At 36.6% G+C, this 22,363-nt stretch overlaps 1 protein-coding gene across 1 annotated transcript in view; it reads left to right on the plus strand.

Annotated features, from left to right (window-relative positions):
- LOC148945874 (annulin-like) overlaps nucleotides 1-21,741 on the plus strand; it is a 218,068-nt gene extending 196,327 nt beyond the window's left edge. Inside the window, exon 10 of the mRNA XM_089097538.1 lies at nucleotides 21,632-21,741. Coding sequence (XP_088953664.1) covers nucleotides 21,632-21,741 — 110 coding nt within the window. The remainder of the gene's footprint in view (nucleotides 1-21,631) is intronic.
- Nucleotides 21,742-22,363: the final 622 nt, after the last annotated feature.

Here is a 22,363-nt window from a genome sequence, read left to right on the forward strand (position 1 = left end):
TTGCTCGTTTGGGCATAGTCCAATGGACTTGTGCAATCTACAAGGCAGCAGCAACAGCGTTTTTTTTGTTCTTCTTTTGAATATGCAAAACTATGGCCAAAGACTGCCATACTTGTTTACATTAATAGTCTGATTTGTTATACCAGTTTTCCAATAAATGAATACTCATGAGTAGCTAAGCATTTTTGAAATCGTCACCGCGTTCGTCACCTTCGTAGAGAGCTTGTACTGGACTGGACCATTAGGCCCATAAGGTATAACACTGTCTAAAACGTGGTCAATATCGCCACACAGCAGCCCAAGAAGAAGTAGAAGTTGCTCTTGGCCATTTGATCTGATGGAAAAATAGGCAAAGCAGAAAGTAAAATAGTTTGGAATACAAAATAAACAGGTTTTTTTTACGCCCAGAAGAAGAATTTTGGTTCACAATTTCGGTTTTTCGTCGAAATTCCAAATTCGGTGCAAATTCATTTTCTTCTTGTAGCGGTTGACGGCGTTTTGAAGACATAGTGTCTTGGTTAATGGTCCACGACGTCTGAACCGCAAATAGACGCGTCGTCAGCGCAAGGAATTTCTAGCGCGGCTGCGTGCTAAAAGAAGAGCCAAAAGGATGAAAGCGGGAGTAGTGGGATCGGATCGGGGAACTGAAAGGCGACTCACTGCATCCTTTTCAGCCTAACACAACAGCAAGCTGAAATTGCCAAAATCCTTTGCAGAAGAAGACGTTTGAGAAACTATTTTAAGCCGTTCTGAAGGTCTATAAATAGTGTAGAAAAAGAGAAGCTTCATTCTTGAAGTTGGACTTTTGTCAGATTTTTCGGTTCGAGTCGGACATTTGTCGGATTTCGGACTACCACAGTGTCGGAAAAATAGTCGGATTTTCTGTGGTCGGGTGTCGGAATTTTCAGGATTTTCAAAAAGACGGAACAGAAATCTAGTAGGAACAAAGTGGAAGCACTGTCCAGATGTGTATTTGTACTTCTAGTGTACCGGAGAGTTTTTTGTGTGGTACTGTCTCTTCAATTTTAAAGAAGGGGAATTCTCCTTTTATTTGCTCTTCTTAACGACCTATTACTGTCTCTTGCACTTTTAGTAAAGTTCTTGAGCATGTTTTAATACCTTTTGTGACTAATAATATGCTTGAGAGAGATAACCAGTTTGGATTTAAGCCCGGAGTGGGTTGTCAACACGCACATCGTGTATTATCTTCTTTGCTCCTTGAAAATTCTTCCAAGGGAAAGAGTATATATCTTTGTGCTTTAGATCTATCAAAAGCTTTTGATAGTATATATCATAGTCAGCTTTTTTCTGCTCTTTGTGGTTGCGATGTCAATCTATCGGTTATTTTTCTTCTTCGGTACCGGTACTCTAATTCTTTTCTTCGGCTGAAATCTGTGCCTGCATCTAATGTTAAATTGAAAAGAGGTTTAAGGCAAGGTGGAGTTTTATCTCCGACCCTTTTTAATTTGTGTATTTCAGGAGTTCTGGCAAAGATTTGGGCTACCTATCTCTCCGGTTTTTCTGATGTTTCCTACCTGGCTTACGCTGATGATCTGCTTCATATAAGCCGTACTAAAACTGGTTTATCTAACATGGTTTCTCGTGTTGCTACTTCTTTTTCTGACATAGGCCTTTCTCTTAATGTGGATAAATGCAAATTTCTTTTAATAATATGTCTAGTACTTCCCTTCGCTGTAGTGGCTTTATTATCCCTCTCGTAGATTCTCTTCGATGGCTCGGTATTTCTATTACTAATATTCTTCCGAGCTAGCGCCAGAGCACAGTCTCAGATATTAATATGAAAATTAAATTAGGATATTCTAAGATTGTTGCCAATAGAGGTAAATATAATAAAGTCATGTTAGCCAAGCTCTACTCAACTCTTTGTGACCATTCAATTCTTTTTGCTTCTGGAATTTTTCTCCTTCTGAAGAAAACTGAGTTAAAAAGAATCCAGATTAATTATTTTAGATTTTGTAAATTTTTGTTGTTTCTTCCACCTTGGACTAAAAACCGGGTAATTATTGATAAATTTCTTATTCCTAATATTACTGATAAACTGGAAGCACTACACAGAAAACTTTCAAATACTCCTTGTATCTGTTTTTCTCCGCACTATCACCTTATCAAGTTGTTTCAGTCGTAAGTTATTTTTCTTTTATTTGTTTAGTTGTTTTTCTCTGTTTGGTCATTCTAAAATTTAGATCTGTAAAGAGTGAGTAAAAAACCAATAATGATAATATTAATGCCTGCTTATTAGATTCTGCTAGGTGTCAGTTTTTTTTTCTTTTCCTCTATTCCCCCTCCTTTCACGTTATTTTTTTTTGCTCTCGTTTCTTTTAAATTATTATGTGTTACACTGTAATTTGGTAATTTTTGATTTATATATTGTCTTGTGTCGCATTTTTTGTGTTTTTCCTCGTGATACTCCACGTATTGTACCTCTGTATAGTGTGGGTTAAAAATAAATAATAATAATAATAATATCTTTAAAACCTTATAAATCGGGATTGAGCAAAGTTGTGAAGCTGAAAACAATTTTGTTATAATTCATTTAGGCAGAAGATCTATTTTGCTAGGTTTCACTTCTATAACTCATAGATTTTTAAAGGTCACCAAAGGTCAGGACCCACTAGAGGGAGAAATGGAGATAGGTACTTCAAAATACCTTACCGGGAAATATTTTAGCCTGTAGACCCATCCCTGAAAGGGAGCATTACAAGGAAATACAACTAGCCTAGAGGAGACTTAAGAGAAGGATAAGCACAAATGGGTCACTCCAAAAACATTTAACAGGCATTCAGCCTGCAAGCATGAAGCCTTTGCTCAACATACCTTTTATGACTTATCGCCTAATTATAAAATGAAAAATTCAGATCCAATAAGTCCAGATCTTGATTAAAAAAACAGATTTCAAAAGTGTCGAGTTTCACGCCAAAAGACTTAAGCAGTTTGTCGTGTTTTGTGACCACGGAATAATTGTCGTAGGAGCAGTAAGACAATAGGCAACCGACTCCGGTACGTTTTCCCAACAGAATACTTTCAAATTAGGGTAAACTATTTACTAGATTTTGGCAAACATTTACTAGATTTTTTTGATTTTACTAGATCTGACCACCATTTTACTCGATTTACAAGGTGGATATGCTTTTTACAAGATCTAGTAAAATTTTACAAGTGGTGACAACACTTGAGTAGAGTACGAGCTTGAAACCGGAGCTGAGCTTGAAACCTCTTCAGTAGAGTTTCTGGATACACTGAATTTGAGATTTTCATTAGGATTTTTTTACTTTTAGGGTGTGTTTCCCCCTTTTTCAAAAATCAGGCAAATTTTATCAGGCTCGTATTCTTTGATGGGTATGACTAAACTTACTGAAACTTTAATATTTAAAATCAGTACAATAAGACGAGTGTCACTCCTATTGAGCCACATCTCTTATTTTTACAATTAAAAATAAAACCAGTAATTAATAAAAAAAATTAAAAAAATGGATTTAAATAATTATTTTATTTTATATTAAATTAAGGAACGACGGGTTTTATTACCAATTAACTAAATGCGTAATTATATAAAATGTGCTGTTCCCCACTACCCTCCTCGATATGAAATATAAGGGTACAAGGAATACACCCTAAAATGTTTATAAAACAACACCACTTGCTATATCTTAGGTATGGTTTGAGGAGGTGCCCCCCCATTTACTATCAGGACAAATGAATAATATAGGACATAAATACCGTCGGAACTTAATGAAATTTAAAAAAAACCTGTGTTTTTAATTCATGTTTTTAATTTGTTTAATTAATTAAGGTTTGATTTTTGCTCAACGTACATTAATAATTAAAAATAGTAGTTAATATTAATTTTAGTTTTATTTTGTTAAATTTATTACTATAAAATTGATTAATTTTATTTAATAACTTTTTTATTATTAATAATAATAATTAAATTAATAATTATCTTACTTAACTAACTTATATATTAATAGATTTGTAATATGTATATTAGGGGATTCGCCCCCTGGTCAATAACTTGCTCTTTAAGCTAAATTTCGAATTTTGTTCCAATTCTTTAAAAATAACCCCTTAATCACAAAGGCCGTTAATTAGAATAAATAGCTCTTATGAGAGTACTAAGCAATCTTTGGCTTAAAAAGCGAGGTATTGACTAGGGGTCGAACCGAATCATATACGTAATATTTTCTGTTCGTTTTAAGTTTTGATGTTGCTCCTTAGCCTACTTTCAGTTGAAAAACTTGTTGTTTTTTTATTTAATTTCTGATCTTTTTCTTTAATAATGCTGGGAAATCCGACACCCCCTTCATAGTAATGTCCCTTCCCCCATGAAAACGTCCTTCATGTAAAGATCCTCCCATATAACCCCTGACCCCCCCACCCCCCTCCCCCCCCTACCAGAAAAAATCCCCCCAGAAAACGTCTGTATACTTCCCAATAACCAATAATACGTGTTAACATTGGGTAAAGTTCATAAATTTCAGCCCTTCTCCCGGGGACTTCGGGGGATTAAGTCATCCTGAAAGACATAGTTATCATATTTTCGACCATGCTGAACAAAATGGCTATCTTAAAATTTTGATCGGATGACTTTGGGGAAAAGATGAGCGTGGGAGGGGGCCTAGTTGCCCTCCATTTTCTTGGTCACTTGAAAAGGGCACTCAAACTTCTAATTTCTGTTCCAATGAGCCCTCCCACGATATTAATGGACCACTGAATCGATACGATCACCCCTGGGACCAAAAACAAAAAAAGACAAAAAAACAAATACACACGCATCCGTGATCTTTCTTCTGGTAAAAAATGCGAAATTCCACGTTTTTGTAGATAGGTGCGTGAAACCTCTACAGTAGGGTTCTCTGATACGCTAAATATGATGGTGTGATTTTTATTAAGGTTCTATAATTTTTAGGGGGTCTTTTCGCCTTTTTTCTAAAATCACCCAAATTTTCTCAGGCGCGTAACTTTTGATGAGTAAGATTAAACTTGATGAAACATACATATTTGAAACTTATATCTATTGGTATCAAAATTCTGTTTTTTAGAGTTTCGGTTACCATTGAGCCGGGTCGCTAGTAGTAAGCTTGTATAAGATTTGAACCGTGCTTTTGAACCGTGCTTTTCAAGCGTACATTTGTATAAGACAACCAGACTGGTTTTTTTTGTTTTTTTTTTTAATCGAAAACTAGAGATTGTCAAATTGCGTTATCCACTGTTTCATTTCTTTGAATTATGTGCTATCAAGAGCGGTATCTGATTTTTTGGGACAATTGCCTTTAGCCAAGAATAGTTTGATATGAATGTGTCGGTAGGTAGCATTTGCGAATTGGGTCCTACAATCAGAATTGTTTGATTGACATTTGCAAAAAAGGGATAAGGGATTTGCGAATTGGACTATACGAACGATATTAATTGAATAATAACCGAGTTTCTAGCTAAAAACCCGAGTGGATGACTTGAAAATACAATTTTTAACGAGAAATGGCTGAAAAGTGTTTTGGGGGAAGATGAGTTGATTGGCAGAAGGATGTCTGTGGGCCGAGTTGCTAGCGAAAAACCCGAGTGGATGACTTGAAAATAAAATTTTTAACGAGAAATGGCCGAAAAGCGTTTTGGTGGGAGATGTGTTGATTGGCAGAAGTATGTCTGTGGGCCCAGTTGCAAGCGAAAAACCCGAGTGGATGACTTGAAAATAAAATTTTTAACGAGAAATTGCTGAAAAGTGGTTTGGGGGAGGTGTGGTGATTGGCAGAAGTATGTCTGTGGGTCGAGTTGCTAGCGAAAAACCCGAGTGGATGACTTGAAAATAAAATTTTTTAACAAGAAATGGCTGAAAAGTGTTTTGGTGGGAGATGGGTTGATTGGCAGAAGGATGTCTGTGGGCCGAGTTGCTAGCGAAAAACCCGAGTGGATGACTTGAAAATAAAATTTTTTAACAAGAAATAGCTGAAAAGCGTTTTGGTGGGAGATGGGTTGATTGGCAGAAGGATGTCTGTGGGCCAAGTTGCTAGCGAAAAACCCGAGTGGATGACTTGAAAATAAAATTTTTAACGAGAAATGGCTGAAAAGTGTTTTGGGGGAGATGAGTTGATTGGCAGAAGGATGTCTGTGGGCCGGTTTACTAGCGAAAAACCCGAGTGGATGACTTGAAAATAAAATTTTTAACGAGAAATGGCTGAAAAGTGTTTTGGGGGAGATGGGTTGATTGGCAGAAGGATGTCTGTGGGCCAAGCTGCTAGCGAAAAACCCGAGTGGATGACTTGAAAATAAAATTTTTAACGAGAAATTGCTGAAAAGTGGTTTGGGGGAGGTGTGGTGATTGGCAGAAGGATGTCTGTGGGTCGAGTTGCTAGCGAAAAACCCGAGTGGATGACTTGAAAATAAAATTTTTTAACAAGAAATGGCTGAAAAGTGTTTTGGTGGGAGATGGGTTGATTGGCAGAAGGATGTCTGTGGGCCGAGTTGCTAGCGAAAAACCCGAGTGGATGACTTGAAAATAAAATTTTTAACGAGAAATGGCTGAAAAGTGTTTTGGTGGGAGATGGGTTGTATGGCAGAAGGATGTTTGTGGGCCGAGTTGCTAGCGAAAAACCCGAGTGGATTACTTGAAAATAAAATTTTTAACGAGAAATGGCTGAAAAGTGTTTTGGGGGAGATGGGTTGATTGGCAGAAAGATGTCTGTGGGCCGAGTTGCTAGGATGTCTCACTGCTGCGGCAGGGGTTACGAGGGTGGTAAATGAATCTTTCCAGCCAATCCTAGGACTTACTAATTTACTGGCCAACCTCCCTAACTGCGCAATTCTTTACCTCGTGGTTTATTAAGCACGTACGCAGTTAAAAGGACCCAAAATGGCGTCACAAAATAAAAGGAAAATTAATATTTATTACTTGAGGAAGGAAAATAATTAAGGGGCCAAAAGAAATGAATCTGGGAGGGACATTTATCTGAAAAAACTGGGACCAAGGGTTCCAACACCTTCCTCCTAAGATAAATGGCCCGTTTCTCCGGTGGATTGGCTGGAAACTCAGACATAAAATCAAATTAAAATAAACACTAAATTTTTCTTCATCTTGCTCCGGTCTTCCTGTTTACTTCTTTCTTATAGCTCCTGCCGTGCGAGGGTTTCTGCCTTGCCGAGTAGTGTGGGGTACTATGAAGTTTTCCTCGTTTTTCAGTAGTTTCTCTTCCTCCTCCGTTGGAAATAATTGTAGGATGTCTTCCTCGGGAGTCTCCTGACGGTCAACGAAAATTTTGAGGAGAGCCCAATCAGTTAATCTTTCTGGGGGGATTAGGGGGGTTGACATAGGTAGCAGGGGTTTTATTTCCTCGGCCGGATATCGAATATCCGTGGCGGGATAAATAATCTCTGCTCTGCTTGTAGTTGCAGTAGAAGGATACCGAATATCGATAGAGGGGTAATGAATCTTTGGTGCGGCTGCATTAATAGTTGTTCCTTTCGAAGGTTGCCTTTGCAAGGCCACTCCAGATGAGGCTGGTGATGAGTTGGGATTGTTAGAGTTACGGGGATTGTGGTGGGGTTTTATTGGGGTGCGAATGGATATAGAATGCGGTTGGGAGTGACGATTTGGGGAGGGGTGTAAATAAGGAGTGGTGCTTGGGCGAATGTGTGTGGTGGGCGGACGGGTGTTACGATTTGGAGGGGGAAGAAGAGGGTTGACGTAAGGGCGCGCGGGCTCAGCCTAAGGCCTTCGGGGTATTTGATAGCTGAATATTGGTTGGTCGATTCCTAATAACGATGGACGGCCAGGCACAGCCCCCCGTCCAGTCTGACGTGTCTTTAATTTTTGTGAATGCGGTGGAGGGTTTTGGGATCTGCTTGTTTCTGCTCTGGCGTGGGTCCCTACCTCTCTTTTCCCTTTGTGATGGGACGGCAGCTGGCGTTTTCGAAGGGACTCTTCCTTCCATGCCGAACAGCCACACCCCTTCACCGATTCCTTTGAAACTCGATTGAGGCTTGGAACATGTACGTATTCCTTTATGCGGTGAAACATCTCCTTCACCGCTAGATGATTTCCGCTGCGGTGCAGGTGTTTCGCCAGTTCCACAAGCCTTCCCTCTGGAGGTGTTATTTTCCACGCGACAATGTCGGCTTTAAATATTGTGTACCCTACAATGGTTCCCCCCATTACTACTCGGTCTGGCATTATTACTGGTTGCTTTTGTTTGATTTCTACCATTGGTATCATTTCTGGTTTCGTCCAATTTTTGAGACATCCTATGTCCTGTGCCATAAATGCTTCTTTGACCTCCTTCTCCGTCGGCAGACGCTTACCCCAAAATATCGACATCTATTCAATGGAAAAAAATACAATTATTATCTTTTTCATATGTATACATGGTATTAGGTAGGCACAGCCCACCTAATATAACTTATATCATTCTTTTTTCACAATCGGGACATGCCGTCAGCATTTCCGTTATCTGTCCCCGGTCTTGATTTTATTTTCAAATCATATTCCTGTAGGCATAGGGCCCACCCCGCCAATCGTCGGTTATCTGACTTCATTATATTCAGCCATCTCAATGGGTTGTGATCCGTTATTATTTTAAATATCCGGCCATATAAATAATAGTCCAGTTTTTTGACTGCATAAATTATTGCAAGGTATTCTTCTTCAATTGTGCTATAATTTAATTCTGCTTTTGATAATTTTCTGGATATAAATGTGATTGGATGTTCCCCATCTTCAAAATTTTGGGATAAAACTGCCCCTAATCCGTAATTTGAACTGTCAGTTTGTAGCACAAATGGTAAGGAAAAATCTGGATTTCACAGTATCCTTTCGCCACAAAGAGCATCTTTCAGTGTATCAAATGCATTTTGTTCAATTTGTGACCATTGAATGGGGTCTACGGCCCCCTTTCTTGTTAACTTTGTCAAAGGTGTAGCAATCGTTGCAAAATTGAGTATGGATTTTTCGTAGTAAAGTGCCAATCCCAAAAGTGACAAAACTTTTTTCTTTGTGGTCGGAACTGCTGCGTTTCTAATTTTTTCTGTTTTTTCCCTTAATGGGGCTATTATACCGTTTCCTATTTTGTGTCCCAGGTATTCTTTCTTTGTCTGCACTAATTTACATTTTTCTACATTCAAAGCTAGTCTTGCTCTCCTCAGCCTGGTTAATACTTGTTCCATATGGATTAGATGTTCATTGAACGAGTTCGAAAATACTATAATATCATCCAAGTAGGCTCTTGTATAGGGTAAGGAATTTAAAATATAATCTACTAGCCTTTAGAATGCTGCTGGTTCCCCTTTTAGTCCGAATGGCATGTACCTAAATTGGTACAAGCCAAATGGAGTAATAAAAGCAGTTTTGGCTGAAACATCTGGGTCTCTTCTCAAGTCTGAAATTGATATAAGTTTTACGGAGTCTTCTAACTCAAGAATTTCATCCATCTTTAGTCTTTGGTAAGCGTCTAACTTGAAAGTGCAACTCAGTTTTTTGCAGTCTTCGTTAAACCTATTGAGTACATCTTTCTTCGAGGATAAAATAACATGCGGTGCCAAGTCTGAGTATGATGACTCTAACACCCCTAACTCGAGCCGTCGGGCACTTTCTTTTTTCATTACTTTTCTTTTTGCTTCCGGTATTCGGTACGGGTATTGTTTTAATGCTTTCTTCTCCTATAATAGTATTCTATGTACTACAGTTTCTGTTATTCCGATTTGGTCTGTAAATACGTCGGCAAAATCCGTGAATAACTTGTTAAATTGTGGTTTCTGAGCCTTTCTCAGATATGTCTCCGCCGAAGCCCTCTCAATGGCCTTTATATTTGCTTCTGCCGGGTCTATTGTACCTAAAGGGGCACTTTCCTCGTCATGTTCTGAGGTTGAAATCATGAGACAGTGCTTTTGCGGATCCTTGAGGTTTTCTTTTTCATTTTCTTTGTTAAATTTCATCAGTAAATTCACATGGTAAACTTCTTCCTTTTTTCTCGCTCCCTCTAATTCTATCATATAATTTACATCATTCATTTTCTTTTTTACCTTAAAAGGTCCCTTCCATCTCACTTCCAATTTATTATTTCCGTCCGGTAATAAAATGAGGACTTCCTCCCCTTCCTTGAATTTGCGCATTCGGGCGGATTTATCGTACCATGTTTTCGTTTGTCTGCATATTTCCCCTGTGCTTGTTTTGCAATTTCATGGTATTGCAATTGCAATTGCAGTTTTTCTCGTAGTGATAGCAAGTGGATTATCACTGTTTCTTCATTTTTCTCCTCATTCTCCCATGATTCCTTTAAAGTGTCTAACACCCCCCTTGGGTTTGTCCCATATAGTAATTCAAATGGCGAAAACCCTGTAGCTTGGTGTGGAGTTTCTCTGTATGCAAAAAGGACTTAAAGAAGCATTTTGTCCCATTGGTTTACATCATCTCTTACAAAACGTCTCAACATACTAATTAGGGTTCTGTTAAATCTTTCTGTCACTCCATTTGACTGAGGATGGAATGGAGTAGTTAATACTTGTTTAATACCGAGAATTTCGTATAATTTTCGGATGTATGTCGATATAAAATTGGTTCCATTATCTGTTAAAATTTCCTTCGGGATACCGTGACGCGAGACATATTTCGCTAATTCTTCTGCGACTTTTGGCGATTTTACTGTTCGCTTTGGGATAGCTTCTGGGTATCTCGTAGCCAGATCATTAATAACTAAAATGAATCTGTTTCCCACGCTAGATTTCGGAAGTGGACCTACAATCTCCATTGAAGTTTTCTCAAAGGGTTTGCCGAAAATAGGCATTTTTTTCATTGGAGCTTTTTCATTTGTTTTTTTGTATGCAATTAATTGACAATCTTTGTATCCTTTACAAAAGTTGATAATATCTTTTTTGAAACCTTTCCACCAAAAACGCTGCAAGACTCTATCTCTTGTTCTTTGGGATTCCATGTTTCCCCCCGTTGGGCTTGAGTGAGCCAACTCTATTACCACTTTTCTTAATTCATGTGGTACCAAAAGTTGTAGTTTTCTAGCGTTTTCCCCAGTCTCCATTATTCTGTAAAGTAGATTTCCATTATTGGAAAACTGTTTAGATTGCGGATTTTTTTATTCGTTAGTGCTAGTTTTATTTTTCTGCAGTCTTTATCATTTGTTTGTAGTTCTGCGAATTTTTCGGAAGTTATTTTGAGTTTTTCGGTTAGTTCCTCTTTGGTCTTTTCTGGTTCTTTTTCTATGGTCAATAATTTTTCTTGTTTTTGGTTATATTCCTTTTTATCTGCCCTTTTTTGGCTTTTCGGTTTTCTTAGTTTTGCATTTTTTATGAACATCTCGTCGTTGAATTGAAATGGGTTTTGTATATTCTGATCATCATTTTCATTAGTGGGGGGTACAGCCTCCCTTTTATTTTTTTCTTGACTTCGTGTCACCGCATTTACTCTTTTTATCATGGAAGTTTCTTTCAGTGCAAGGAATCTTTTGATATTTCCGAAGTCTCCCCCTGATAAAACGTCTACCGCAAGAGTAGGTATAACCCCTACTTTTAATTCTCTTTTAACCGTATTTCCCTCTTTATGGCCTAATTCTATTATGACCTGAGCTGTCGGACATTTATGTTCTGCTCCATAGCAGCATAGCGATGCCACTTTATTTTTGTAATTTATGTCGGTTTTCTTTATCAAGTCTTCCCGTACATAGCTTTGGTCGCTGCAGGAATCAATAGCTATTTCTACCGATTTACCATTTAGTTCACCACATACTTTGTGTGATTCTGCAAATGCGCAAGTTTTCATATTCTCCGGGCTTTTAACCCATGCGGTTCTCTTATACGTTTGAGACTTTTCCCAATTCTCTCGGGATCGACCGTTTCTCGGATTGTCTTGTCTTCCGTTTGCCCCATCTTCCCTTGTTCTGTAATTATTGTCGTATTTTTTCGCGCTTCGGCAATCTGAAGCATAATGTCCTCGTTTATTACAGTTATAACAGGTAACGTCATACTGTTCCTGTTTTTGACTGTATTTTCTATCGTCTTTATTCGGGGAATTGGTGCTATAATGGCCATTTAAGTTAAAATGGTAGTATATTACTTCTCCTTGCGTTTGCCATTTTTCACTAGTATTCTTTTTGTTCTCCTTGTGTTGGTATTTTTTTCTGCCATTTCCTCCAAACCTTCTTTTTTGCGAGAATGCCTCCCTTCTAATTTCAATGTGCCTGTCTGCTAATTCGGACATTTCTTCAATTGTTTGTGGGCTTTTCTCTTTTAAGTACATCCTCATATTTGGATGGGTGTTTTCTAAGAATTGTTCCATCGCTGTTTTATTAACTATTCCCGTTATCTTGTCTTTTATTTCCTCCGGGTCTTCTAATATTGTATAATTCTCTATCTCTAGCCATTTTAAACACATATCTTTCAATTTGTACCCATGTTCTTTATAAGTGTCGTTGTTTCGTTTTATTTCGCTTCTAAACATTCTTTGAAAGTGCTCGGGGAAGAGTTGAAATTTTTCAAAAATGGCTTGTTTTAGTCTTTCAAAATCTTTTGAGTATTCCATTGATAATGCTTTGCAAGTTGTGCTTTGGGCTGTATTCTTGTTACCCAATTTTCTCTCGGCAACCCGCTTAATTCCTCCGTTTTTTCAGAATTGTATATGTATAAATGTACATCTTCATATTCTTTCATTGGTTGAAGGTTTACTGCCTGCATTATCTCTATTGTAGACGATTTCTGAGGCTCTTGGTAATTTCTCCCTGCAATCATTTCCATTATGTATTTTCTTTCCTCTCTGTGAGCCTCTTCCTTTTTATCTCTGTCTTTCTTATCAGCCTCTTACTTTTTCGCTCAGGCTCTTCTATCAGCCTCTTTTGCCTATGTCTCTTCTATCTCTTTATATGTGCTCTATATATTATTAATTTTTTATTACTCTTTCTAATCTAATCTCTATGTAATTTAAAAGTTGTTGTGTCATATTTATTTGAGTGCTTTTTCGTGAGCTCCTGCTGGAAATTGAACTTCTACTACTCCTGCTACTTGGCCTACTTTAAATACCACTGTCTTTATATGTTCTTAATTCATTTTCTGAGTCTGCTCGTTGTATAATATTTTCTTCTCCCCGCAACTCCCCTACTTTTTATACCTTCTCCGAAGGGTGAGTTTGTTTTGTTATACCCGTTATTTCATGTAATGATTTTTCCTCATGTATTATCGCCACTGTTTCCTTTGTTCGGGTTTCTCTATCTGCGAGTAATTCTTTCTGCATTTGTTTTAGACTTTTCTCTTCTTCTCTGGTTCGTACCGGGGATCGCTCTATTACTGATTTTGGTTTGAAGATATCCTCTTCACATGTCCCGGAAATGTCTATTTCACCTGTTGAGTGATATATGGTTCTATCTGATGGTGTTTTTCTTAGTGTAATTCCAGCGGGGGTCGCATACAACTGTGTGTCTGAATCTTATTTTGTTTTACCGCTGTAGATCTTGTCTGAATTCTTCGTTTGGCCACCATTATTTCAATGTTTACTTAACGTCTTTTGTTCAAATGAAAATCCTTTTATCAATGTTTTCTTTTTATCCTTTCGTGAAAAATTATTTCCTTTTAATTTGTCGATTATCTGTGGGTGGCGCAGCCTCCCTTGTCTCAGAAGTTAATTATTCGCGTGATTTATTGATTCTTAAATTTTATTACCTATTATTATCTGACTAGGCGCAGCTCAGATAAAAATTTTCTCTTTAAGATTTTTATATATGTACCCACCATAGGCTACTATCTAGGCCAAATTAACCCGTCTCTTCGAAAGCGCAAAATTATTTTATTATCAGATTTATTGATAGGACCTTAAATCGCTGCCACCACTTGTTGGAGGATTATTGTGCGGGGGTCACCACTTTTAAAGGCAAAAATGGCGCAAAGAGTTGCTATGCCACTTACTGGAGGGGAGATCCCTCGTCGGCCCCAAATTAGTGGGATTTCCGCGGTTACTCCAACGGTTCCGCATATACAAACGTGATCGGATGGTCTATGGCCACATTTAAAGCCAAAGTTTACCGATAAGATTTCTAACTATCTATTTTAGACTCGACCTAAGCTGAAAAGTTAAAAGAGTACATAGTAAAAAAAAGCTTACTGTAATCACTCAACGTTGTATAAAAGAAATGATTTCAAAAAGACTCTTTCTCCCAGCCCGCTCTGCTAGCCGCATGCTGCGGCAGGGGTTACGAGGGTGGTAAATGAATCTTTCCAGCCAATCCTAGGACATACTAATTTACTGGCCGGCCTCCCTAACTGTGCAATTCTTTACTTCGTGGTCTATTAAGCACGTACGCATTTAAGAGGACCCAAAATGGCGCCACAAAATAAAAGGAAAATTAATATTTATTACTTGAGGAAGGAAAATAATTAAGGGGCCAAAAGAAATGAATCTGGGAGGGACATTTATCTGAAAAAAACTGGGACCAAGGGTTCCAACAGTAAGTAAGTAAGTAAGTAAAAAACAAACTCTTTCTTGAATTCACCTCTTGGATACACAATACAGAAATTTCATTCAGGAAATTATGAAAAAAAATTGAACAAATTCTTTATTAACATTCACTATCGATTGAAGTCACTTCCTAGACAAACAATACAGCCATTTCCCAAAATCTAAGTATAAGATTGATTAAATTCTATATCAACGTCTATTTCTCGGATGCATAGGAAAAAGTTGACAAAATCTAAATGTTAGAGTGAATAAATTTTATTTATCAACATCTTTTGTCAGATACAGCGGATAAATTGACAGAATCTAAGTGTCAGAGTGAATATTTTTTTTTTATCAACATCCTTTGTCAGATACATCAAATAAAATATACAAAATCTAAATTTTGGAATGAATAAATGCTTTAACAACATCCTTTATCGGAAAAAGTTGACAAAATCTAAGGGTTAGAGTGAATAAATTTTATTTATCAACATCTTTTTTCAGATACATCGAATAAAATTGACAGAATCTAAGTTTCAGAGTGAATAATTTTTTTTTATCAACATCCTTTGTCAGATACATCAAATAAAATTGACAAAATCTAAATTTCAGAATGAATAAATGCTTTAACAACATCCTTTATCGGATATGTCGGATAAAATTGACAAAGTCTAAGTACCAGAGTTAGCATATCAGACGTTTAGAATGTCTATTAAAACATCGGAGGTGTAAGAAAAGGAATTTGCATACATCGATTGTCTGACACATGGGATAACACTGACAAAATATAGGTATCAGAATGAATAAATTCTTAATCAACATCCATTGTAGGATATGTCATTATGAAAAAATTCTAAGTAAGTAAGTAAGTAAGTAAGTAAGTAACAAACTCTTTCTTGAATTCACCTCTTGGATACACAATACAGAAATTTTATTCAGGAAATTACGAAAAAAATGCAACAGTTTCACAAGAACTATCTTTCAGCGTGTTTTAAGTTTAAATGAAAAGTATTCAATGAAGATTAAATTTGATTTTGATGTTGGATAAAAATCCATCCATTCTTATAGAAACTGCAATAGTTTCACGGAAAACATCTTCTTATTTAATACATACAATAAACTAGCTAGTGTCGATAACCGGACAATTCTTTTTTTTTCTCTTTTTATCACAAACAATTTTCAATGTGTGCAAGGCAGAGCAATTTCTTCATAAATTCCACTATTTAATAACCCCCTCCGGCCTACTCCGCCCCCGGCCCGCTGCGGGGGGCCGGGAAGCGGGGGCCCGCTGAATTGTCCGGTTATCGACACTAGCTAGTTTATTGTATGTATTAAATAAGAAGATGTTTTCCGTGAAACTATTGCAGTTTCTATAAGAATGGATGGATTTTTATCCAACATCAAAATCAAATTTAATCTTCATTGAATACTTTTCATTTAAACTTAAAACACGCTGAAAGATAGTTCTTGTGAAACTGTTGCATTTTTTTATAATTTCCTGCATAAAATTTCTGTATTGTGTATCCAAGAGGTGAATTCAAGAAAGAGTTTGTTACTTACTTACTTACTTACTTAGAATTTTTTCATAATGACATAATGACTTAGACTACTTAGATTTTGTGAAATTGCTGTATTGTCTGTCTAGGAAGCGACTTCAATCGATAGTGAATGTTAATAAAGAATTTGTTCCTTTTTTTTCATAATTTCCTGAATTAAATTTCTGTATTGTGTATCCAAGAGGTGAATTCAAGAAAGAGTTTGTTTGTTACTTACTTCTTACTTACTTACAATTTTTTCATAATGACATAATGACATATCCAACTACGGATGTTGATAAAGAATTTATTCATTCTGATACCTAGATTTTGTCAATGTTATCCCATGTGTCTGACAATAAATGTATGCGAATTCCTTTTCTTACATCTCCGATGTTTTAATAGACATTCTAAACGTTTGATATGCTACCTTACTCTAAAAATAATGAACACATAACAATGTAATGCATAATATATTTTTAATAAAATAATGCCATGTGGAATATTAATACAAAAATATATTATGATACATTATTAATATCAATGATCAACTTTGGACATTTTGAGTCTGTTCCATAAAATAGTTCACCAAGTTCTCTCTTGATATTGTAGCTATTCTCTTCTCTTAACTCGTAATCCGTAGAATAATCATTATTCCATTTTGAGTCATACACAATATTTACTGGTTTGTCACCGACAGGTTCAATATGGGTTTCATCTCTGGTATTATTCGATTCATCGACTGTTTGATTAATGGTAGTAACGTTTGCTGGCCCTTTGTTTTTCATCGATTCATCTTGATATTTCATAGTGATATTTTCTGACAATGCCCTTTTTATTTTTCTGGCAATTTCGCTGTCTATTATCACATTATTTTTACACAGGTAACAGTTTCGGCACGTAGACAAGATATGGTTTACGATATTAATAGAAGAGTAGGCCTTTCTTTTATTGACCTTCCGTTGAATGCTAATACCTAAGAGATGACGATTGGATGTATCAGTAGGTAATGTGTTACCTGCAACAGTATCAAGGAGTTGTCCTCTATCATCAACGATTATTTTTATGTTGGCATTCTCTTTGATTGCAATCATTTCCGGAGATCTCAATCTCGTATATCCACCATTTGTACAATGGAATCTTTTCGGTATTCCAAAGAAATTTAATTCCTTACTGTCATGACAATGCATGCATACATTTCCAATAGTGCTACCACTTGTACTTGTTTCTTAGTTTAAATACTTCTCCTTGTCGGCATTCAATGCTACAATAACATTGTCATGTGAACACACTTTATTAAAATGCACCATCTTCACTTTTTATTTTTTAAGGTATAACTTATGTGTTTATCGTTCAGCTGCGTAAAAAATACTGATTTAATACATGCAATAAACTAGGTAGTGTCGAAAACCGACCAGAGAGTACCAGTGGGAAAGCCGCATCGTGTCTCTGAGCAATCATAGAGTACAATTGTTAGAGCCGTAAGCATATTTTGTCATTTTAAGATACATACAAAAAAAAATAAAGTTGAATAATTTCGAAGTTAAAAAAAAAAGTTTGTTTTTATCAAAAAAAATATTGAATTAGAATCATCAGTCCTCATCATTATGAGTATCCAAAACTGGACTTAAGTTTCACATTTGAATTAGAGAATTGTATTTTCCATAATTGTCTTACAAGAAACTAGAGTTTACGGTCAAAAACCCTTATTAGCTCAGATTCTACGGAAATAGTTTTCTTTTTCGATCCAAAACTGGACTTAAGTTTCACATTTGAACTAGAGAATTGTATTTTCCATAATTTTCTTACAAAAAACTAGAGTTTACGGTCAAAAACCCTTATTAGCTCAGATTTTACGGAAATAGTTTTATTTTTCGATCCAAAATTGGACTTAAGTTTCACATTTGAACTAGAGAATTGTATTTTCCATAATTTTCTTACAAGACACTGGAGTTTATGGTCAAAAACCCTTATTAGCTCAGATTTTACGGAAATAGTTTTATTTTTCGATCCAAAAATGGACTTAAGTTTCACATTTGAACTAGAGAATTGTATTTTCCAATAATTTTCTTACAAAAAACTAGAGTTTACGGTCAAATACTCTTACTAGCTCAGATTTTACGGAAATAGTTTTATTTTTCGATCCAAAATGGAACTAAGTTTCTCATTTGAATCATAGAATTGTATTTTCCATAATTTTGATACATAAAACTAGAGTTTACGGTCAAAAACCCTTATTAGCTCAGATTTTACGGAAATAGTTTTATTTTTCGATCCAAAAATGGACTTAAGTTTCATATTTGAAACAGAGAATTGTATTTTCCAATAATTTTCTTACAAAAAACAAGAGTTTATGGTCAAAACCCTTATTAGCTCAAATTTTAAAGAAATAGTTTATTTTTCGATTCATAACTGGACTTACGTTTCACATTTGAACCAGTGAGACATCCTTCTGCCATCAACCCCCCCCCCCCCCCCCAAAAAAAAAAATATTTTTTCAGATTTCTTGTTAAAAAAAAATTTATTTCAAGTCGTCCACACGGGTTTTTCGCAAGCAACTCGGCCCACAGACATCCTTCTGCCAATCAACCCATCTCCCCCAAAACACTTTTCGGCCATTCCTCTTTAAAAATTTTATTTTCAAGTCATCCACTCGGGTTTTTCGCTAGCAACTCGGCCCACAGACATCCTTCTGCCAATCAACCCATCTCCCCCAAAACACTTTTCGGCCATTTCTCGTTAAAAATTTTAATTTCAAGCCATCCACTCGGGTTTTTCGCTAGCAACTCGGCCAACAGAAATCCTTCTGCCAATCAACCCATCTCCCCCAAAACACTTTTCAGCAATTTCTCGTTAAAAATTTTATTTTCAAGTCATCCACTCGGGTTTTTCGCTAGGAATTTGGCCCACAGACATCCTTCTGCCAATCAACCCATCTCCCCCAAAACACCTTTAAGCTATTTCTCGTTAAAAATTTTATTTTCAAGTCTTCCACTCGGGTTTTTCGCTAGCAACTCGGCCCACAGACATCCTTCTGCCAACCAACCCATCTCCCCCAAAACACTTTTCAGCCATTTCTCGTTAAAAATTTTATTTTTAAGTCATCCACTCGGGTTTTTTGCTAGCAACTCGGCCCACAGACATCCTTCTGCCAATCAACCCATCTCCCCCAAAACACTTTTCAGCCATTTCTCGTTAAAAATTTTATTTTTAAGTCATCCACTCGGGTTTTTCGCTAGCAACTCGCCCCACAGACATCCTTCTGCCAATCAACTCCTCTCCCCCAAAACACTTTTCAGCCATTTCTCGTTAAAAATTTTATTTTCAAGTCATTCACTCGGGTTTTTCGCTAGCAACTCGGCCCACAGACATCCTTTTGCTAGTCAACCCATCTCCACCAAAACACTTTTCAGCCATTTCTCGTTAAAAATTTTATTTTCAAGTCATCCTCACGGGTTTTTCGCTAGCAATTCGGCCCACAGACATCCTTCTGCCAATCAACCCATCTCCCCCAAAACACTTTTCAGCCATTTCTCGTTAAAAATTTTATTTTCAAGTCATCCACTCGGGTTTTTTGCTAGCAACTCGGCCCACAGACATCCTTCTGCCAATCAACCCATCTCCCCCAAAACACTTTTCAGCCATTTCTCGTTAAAAATTTTATTTTGAAGTCATCCACTCGGGTTTTTCGCTAGCAACTCGGTCCACAGACATCCTTCTGCCAATCAACCCATCTCCCCCAAAACACTTTTCAGCCATTTCTCGTTAAAAATTTTATTTTTAAGTCATCCACTCGGGTTTTTCCCTAGCAACTCGGCCCACAGACATCCTTCTGCCAATCAACCCATCTCCCCCAAAATAATTTTCAGCCATTTCTCGTTAAAAATTTTATTTTCAAGTCATCCACTCGGGTTTTTCGCTAGCAACTTGGCCCACAGACATCCTTCTGCCAATCAACCCATCTCCCACCAAAACGCTTTTCAGCCATTTCTCGTTAAAAATTTTATTTTCAAGTCATCCACTCGGGTTTTTCGCTAGCAACTCGGCCCACAGACATCCTTCTGCCAATCAACTCATCTTCCCCAAAACACTTTTCAGCCATTTATCGTTAAAAATTTTATTTTCAAGTCATCCACTCGGGTTTTTCGCTAGCAACTCGGCCCACAAACATCCTTCTGCCAATCAACCCATCTCCCCCAAAACACTTTTCGGCCATTTCTCGTTAAAAATTTTATTTTCAAGTCATCCACTCGGGTTTTTCGCTAGCAACTCGGCCCACAGACATCCTTCTGCCAATCAACCCATCTCCCCCAAAACACTTTTCAGCCATTTCTCGTTAAAAATTTTATTTTCAAGTCATCCACCCGGGTTTTTCGCTAGCAACTCGGCCCACAGACATCCTTCTGCCAATCAACTCATCTCCCCCAAAATACTTTTCAGCCATTTCTCGTTAAAAATTTTATTTTCAAGTCATCCACTCAGGTTTTTCGCTAGCAACTCGGCCCACAGACATCCTTCTGCCAATCAACTCATCTCCCACCAAAACACTTTTCAGCCATTTCTCGTTAAAAATTTATTTTCAAGTCATCCACTCGGGTATTTCGCTAGCAACTTGACCCACAGACATCCTTCTGCCAATCAAGTCATCTCCCCCAAAACACTTTTCAGCCATTTCTCGTTAAAAATTTTATTTTCAAGTCATCCAATCGGTTTTTTCGCTAGCAACTTGGTTACTATTCAATTAATATAGTTCGTATAGTCCAATTCGCAAATCCCTTATCCCTTTTTTGCAAATATCAATCAAACAATTCTGATTTTAGGACCCAATTCGCAAATGCTATCTACCGACACATTCATATCAAACTATTCTTGGCTAAAGGCAATTGTCCAAAAAAATCAGAAACCACTCTTGATAGCACATAATTCAAAGAAATGGAACAGTGGATAACGCAATTTGACAATCTCTAGTTTTCGATTAAAAAAAAACCAGTCTGGTTGTCTTATACAACCTTGACTATAGTTTCAAAACGTGTTTAATCACTTTATAGGTTGCCAGCTTTTTTGCAATCTCCACGTGGAAGGAACATGCATATTCTTGTAGGCGTGAATGTACGCTTGAAAAGCACGGTTCAAAAGCACGGTTCAAATCTTATACAAGCTTACTACTGGCGCTCCTTACTTACAGTTCGTTACCACGAACTATTGGATTAACACGAACTGTTTGACAAAAAAAATAGTTTTATGACATGAAAAAATAATTATTATGTCTTGAATAACCAGAGTATATACGATTTGACTATATGTTTCCTTCTACAGTGTCAAAATATTTCTTATTTATTTTCTGACATCTATCAAATAATTCGTCTTTTTTGAAGATGAATCTCATTTTCCCAAAGCTTTTCTTCATAAAATAGGTTTTGGTTAATAAGGGGAATCGAGTTTTCCCCTGTATTTATTAAACTGATTTCTGTATTGAAAAAAACTTCAAAAGTTAATTTGAAGTTTACTTCTTTCAGAACTCAACAAACGAATTGGTTTATTGATTCACCTACTCACCTAAGAGGTATTGACATAATCAATAGCTCAGCAATCGATTGCAAGACGCTGACCTTGTTTCTCTTTTTCACATTTTCTTCAGTTTAATGTTTTTTTGTTTCTTTAGGAACAACATTGACTTTAGAGCTCCCCTTTCGTGAATATGCAGGACATGTTTCTGAACACTCATCTTTAACGGACTCCTGCATAGCATATTTTGCTGACACTGAATTTTAATATTTATATAAATATGACTTATAAAGGTACAATAAAATAATTTACATCCATGTAATTTTTATAAAAAAAAAGAAGTTACAACTGATGTATTTATCATTTTAAAATTTACGTAATACGAGAGGAGTGTGAAGATATAATAACATTTACTTAACATCCGCGTTGACATTACTAAAAGGGTATCTTTTTGTTTCCAATTTAGATATATGAAATTCATAGATTACCTTAAAGAACACAATCGAACAATACCTCAAAACAGGGTGAACAGACGAGGATTTTTTCAGCCAGTGGCGAACCATGAAGACGAAGAAACAAGCAAATATTTCGACAAGGACCTCCACCAAGTCGTCCTCAGTGCTAAACAAAAAAGAAAGAAAAGAAAAAAGAAACTACTGAAAATCGAACCTTTTGAAGTTTGCTTGAAAACGATAGAACAAAAACTAAATAAGAACCAGGTTGGAGTCAATGAAAAAGAAATTTACCAAGATGATTGAGCAATAATCCTTTGTCTTGCTATAGCTTTACCTGGTCTACAAATTCGGTCTTCATTTGATGTGCAAATAGGTTCTCTCAAGTTAGACCGGGCGAAAATATTGATTGAGTTCTTCAAAATTAAATTGTTATA

This window comes from Artemia sp. Qi Xiang Cuo, chromosome 12, assembly GCF_049724085.1.
Source record: "Artemia sp. Qi Xiang Cuo chromosome 12, ASM4972408v1, whole genome shotgun sequence".
In the NCBI taxonomy this organism is placed as follows: Eukaryota; Metazoa; Arthropoda; class Branchiopoda; order Anostraca; family Artemiidae; genus Artemia; species Artemia sp. Qi Xiang Cuo.